This window comes from Berghia stephanieae, chromosome 6 (assembly GCF_034508935.2).
Source record: "Berghia stephanieae isolate SIO BIC M18660-M18661 chromosome 6, UCSD_Bste_1.3, whole genome shotgun sequence".
In the NCBI taxonomy this organism is placed as follows: Eukaryota; Metazoa; Mollusca; class Gastropoda; order Nudibranchia; family Aeolidiidae; genus Berghia; species Berghia stephanieae.
The window spans coordinates 66,288,240-66,293,239 of record NC_088365.1 but is presented as its reverse complement, the minus strand read 5'-3'; the positions used below and the strand labels follow the sequence as shown (position 1 = coordinate 66,293,239).

The 5,000-nt window shown below is 38.7% G+C and overlaps 1 protein-coding gene across 1 annotated transcript in view; it reads right to left on the bottom strand.

Moving 5' to 3' along the window:
• The window catches only part of LOC144975753 (uncharacterized), a 21,722-nt gene that overhangs the window by 2,732 nt on the left and 13,990 nt on the right, over positions 1-5,000 (bottom strand). The window contains exon 4 of the mRNA XM_078919944.1: positions 2,189-2,306. Within this exon, the coding sequence (XP_078776070.1) occupies positions 2,189-2,306 (118 nt within the window). The remainder of the gene's footprint in view (positions 1-2,188; positions 2,307-5,000) is intronic.

Sequence of the window (5,000 nt, the reverse complement as noted above, 5' to 3'; positions counted from 1 at the left end):
CGACCCACAGGAAAATCGTCACATTCATTACGATGCAACCAACACTTTTCTTATACTCATTGCATTTTGTTATAGTTATAACTATAAAACTCGACACTGTGTTGCAGAGCTCATTTTTCTAAACAAAATATAGAATATTCTCGTTACTATTCTATTTGAAAAATCTATTTTGTGTTGGGTTAGTGTGAAGTCATATCAAATGAAGAGCTCTATAGTGACCTCCCCCCAGTGACCTCGAAGATTCAAAAGAGAAGACTGAGACTTGCGGGGCACTGCTGGAGACACAAGGAGGAGATTGCAAGCAGTCTTGTGCTATGGGAACCACCTGAGCGAACCAGAGGCAGGCAGAATAAAACCTACATTGACTGTCTGCTAGATAACACAGGAATGGACAACACCCGGGAGCTGCGTACGCTTATGGAGGACAGGACAGAATGGCGAAGACTTGTGGCTCATGTTGGGCGCCCCAAGGGGCGGCCTCAGTAAGTAAGTAGTGTGAAGTTTCGGGTAAAATTCTGAAACTAGCTGGTAAGGAGAGAGTTAAAGCTGTTTCATTCATTTTTACTTCATACTTTATGTAAACGGTCGTCATTTAATTTGGTTACAGTGTATCAGTTGTCTTTTCCTATCCACAGATAGTTTGAAACAAACTGCACGTTATAGTAAACTCAATCTGCCGATCGTCTTGTCCGTGCAAATGAAGATATTTGACGACATGAGACAAAGGATGGTATATTATTGTGTGTCCTGTCGCCTTTAACCCTCTCCTTACCAACCATAGGAAAATAGTCACATTCGTTACGATCCAACCAGCACTTTTATCATTCAGATTTCTTTTGTAAATCACACAATTTAAAGAAAAATCGCAAAATAGCACATCCCAACAATACAATCTCGACCTCCCCCCCCCCTCCTTTTGCCCCAAAATCATCCCATTTATTGTGTTTGAAAATTCATGTAAGGTCCGAACAAAATCTGTCAAGTTAATTCATTTTGGTTTTCAGCTAGACAATAAATCAAAGGATAAAATGTTACAACACCAAACACAAAAGGCAGGCGAATACTTTAAAATGAAAGCTTTCTAAAGCCACGTCTAACAACACATCGAAAAAAGCGGCAAAAAACAAACTAAACAACGGAAATACCTCCGTCATCACGTGACGAAAACTGTTGCCCATCATAATGGTAGAGCTTTTATTGGAACTTCCCGAGAATTTGGGAATTCCCGATCGTGACGGGAGATACGGAAATGAGGAAGGCGAATCCAGACGAGCCTCGATTCCGATGTCTCTGGTTGTTATGGAGCCTCGGGTTGCTGGTGGTTGCTGGGGACGCCGATTGGTTACTAGGCTCGTGAGACTTCCGTTCTGACTGTTGTCCGAATAGAGGTAATGTCCGAGTGCTTGATTGCTCCAATATTTATTATCATTGGAGTCAATCTGTCCATTTGGAGGAATGCGTGCCAGAAATAGCGAGGGAATGTTAAAATTGAAATATGTCTCTATAAAATCTATTGTAAATGTTTGTGTTCGAAGAGATTTAATTTGATCATACGCTTAAAGATTATTTGAAGAAAATAATTCCCCGTTGATCAAGAAACTTTCACCGTGGTCGTAACAGTTACCATGAGGAAAAGAGATCTGTGATTTTTGCTTCCCAGTCGAAATCTTTATTCTTTCATATAATTACAGTACTAAAATATTTCATGTATTTTTTTTTCTCCTTGTCAAGACAAAATCATATGAGCAAGAAACTTAACTACGGTAGATTACTGTGTGATTTACTTCATTTTCTAGAAAGACGAGACCGTTATTTTAAAAACATACAATTATACGAGATGGTTTAGATCAGATAAAGGTGACCCACCATGTCCATATGGCGTCATGTTGGGATCAATCAGATGCTCCAAATGGAATCCATACCTACAAACATTTTACTGTCCCCGCTCCAAATGGAATCCATACCTACAAACATTTTACTGTCCCCGCTCCAAATGGAATCCATACCTACAAACATTTTACTGTCCCCGCTCCAAATGGAATCCATACCTACAAACATTTTACTGTCCCCTTTATCTGGAACTGTTTCGTCAACACTCTTCATATATTATCTTTATCTTACCCCAGTGCCTGCTCTCTACGTTGTTATTTTAATATTTATAGATTTATAGAAAGGAGTGAAGACTTACCCAAAACACATCCTTGCGGACTCCATTATTGTTGGAATGAACTGTTTTGTCTTGCAATCTGCGACTTCTCTGACGAACACAACAACAACGACAATCGTAGAAGTAGCTGCGAGGAGCCCTGGAGAATGAAATGCGTGTCAAACTATTTATTTAAAGGCCAAATCAATACACATTAATATCAACGAGCTCAGAATTACTGGCAAATCGAAAAATTATAAAACTATTTTTTACAGACTGACAAACCAGTAACTTCTAAACCTTCTTTTTATTTGCGGCTTTGTGGTCCGGTGGTATGACACTCGCTTTCGGATTGGAAGGTCCTGGGTTCGAGCCTCGCTCGGTGCATAATTGAGTCTTGGAAAAGGCTCTTTACCCACATTCTCTCACCGTACTCAGGTGTAAATTGAGTACCTGGTCTTTAACAGCGTTGTCTCTGTCCGAAAAAAATGTAATACCGCCTAACAGGAGTCATGTTCCGTCCTATATGTTAAGTGTTGCTGTTGGCCAGGGACCCCTTGTAAAGCGCCTTGAGCACGTTTAGTGGATATTGCGCTATATAAATGCTCTAGTTATTCGGGCTAATTATATCATCCGTTGACTCAAATTAATAAAATTAAAATCTGCGTGGTCATAATTATCAGTCCTTTTTGACGTATGGCTTTCATTGCGAGTATAATTTATTCAACGCAATTCTAGCACATCCACAACAAATAATGATGACGTAAGTTTTCATCTTTCTTGATAGTATCAAGTAATAGTAATCTATCTAATCTATTCTTTTTTTAAAATATGGTTGGGGGATCAACATCGTTCCTTGAAGCCAATGTTAAATCTTTATCATCGAGCACAGTATTACCGGCAAATCAAAAAAAATTATAAAACTATTTATTTACAGACTGATATACGGGTACGAGTAACATGGGGTAATTCTATTACCTGTTGACTCCAAAAAAAAAAAGATTTGTCTCAATCTATGTTAATTTCCACAATACAGTAATACATGAAATAAAACAATCGAGTGCCTGTTTATAATAGCCTTTGTTTCTCCGCCAATATTACGGGTTCTCCACAAGTTCGTTTACAAGATATAGAATTGCGTAGAATCAATTATACTCGTGCGGCTGTGTGGTCTAGTGGTATGACACTCGCTTTCGAAACGGAAGGGACTGGGTTCGAGCCTCGCGCTCGGCGCATAGTTGACTCCTTGGAGAAGGTTGTTTACTCACATTCTCTCAGCGTACTCAGGTGTAAAATGAGTACATGGCCGTTAACAGCGTTGTCTTTGTCCGAAAAATTGTAATATCGCGGAAAAGGCGTCATGTACCCTCCTACATGCTAAATGTTACTGTTGGCCAGGGACCCCTTATAAAGCGCTTTGAGCACGTTTAGTGGATATTGCTCTATATAACAGCTCATTTTTTTACAAGATGGTTGCTATAAAGCAGGGAAGGATTAGGACGTCATTGATGACATGTTAACCCTCTCCTTACCAACTATAGGAAAATCGTCACATTCGTTACGATTCAACCAACATTTTTTATTATTCATTATTATTCATTAGTGCGGCTTTGTGGTCTAGTGGTATGACACTCGCTTTCGAATCGAAAGGTCCTGGGTTCGTGCCTCGCGCTCGGCGCATAGTTGAGTCCTTGGAAAAGGCTCTTTACTCACATTCTCTCACCGTACTCAGGTGTAAAATGAGTACCTGGCCGTTAACAGCGTTGTCTTTGTCCGAAAATTTGTAATATCGCCTAACAGGCGTCATGTCCCGTCCTACATGTTAAATGTTGCTGTTGACCAGGAACCCCTTGTAAAGCGCTTTGAGCACATTTAGTTGATATTGCGCTTTATAAAAGCTCAAGTTTTTTTGTTTTTGTTTATTCAAATTTCTTTTGTACATCATAAAATTTAAAGAAACTGAACTGTGTGTTGTGGAGCGTGTTTTGCTAAAAGAAATTATTTATCTCAATAACTTTACTTCAATTGTGTTTGAGTGATAAAAAAATATATTTTTGTGTTATTTGGGTGTGAAGATTTGGGGAAAATCCTGAAAATGGCTGGTAAGGAGAGAGTTACGTGAGTTTTAAAATCGTGATATGAACAAAAGATTTGAATTTAATTCTGTCTTCATACCGGTTGCAGAATTTAAATATAAAAATCAAATAAATCTTATAATCAAGTAACCATTCAATCATTTAGAAACACTAGAAGAAAAATTCGTCCTTCAACGCCATTTTAAAAAATGAGCTTTTATATAGCGCAATAACCACTATACGGGCTCAATGAGCTTTAAAAGGGGTCCCTGTCCAACAGCAACATTTAACAGTTAGAATAAGACATAACGCCTGTTAAGCGATATTATATTTTTTTCTGACAGAGACAACTCTGTTAACGGCCAGGGAATCATTTTTCACCTGAGTTAGGTGAGACAATGTGAGTAAAGAGCCTTTTCCAAGGACTCAACTATGCGCCGAGCGCAGCTCGTACCCAGGACCTTCCGATCCGAAAGGGAGTGTCATACGACAAGACCACATAGTCATTAGGCCCATGGAACGAGTTCTTCAGCAACGGAGATATGGAGACCTCATCAGAAGAATTAGATAAGACTTTTAAGTCACTCAATCTTTTCTGCAACTGTTCAAAATTGGAAAAACAAAATGTATTAAAAATGAGCATGGACATAGATAGCTTTATTCAACTATCATTAACATGCAAAAACTAAAATCATTAGCTTGATACTACGCCTATAATTTGTCTCAGAAAAATGTAATAAATAGGCATGGGGTAAAAGTAACCCTGGTAAACTACGGAT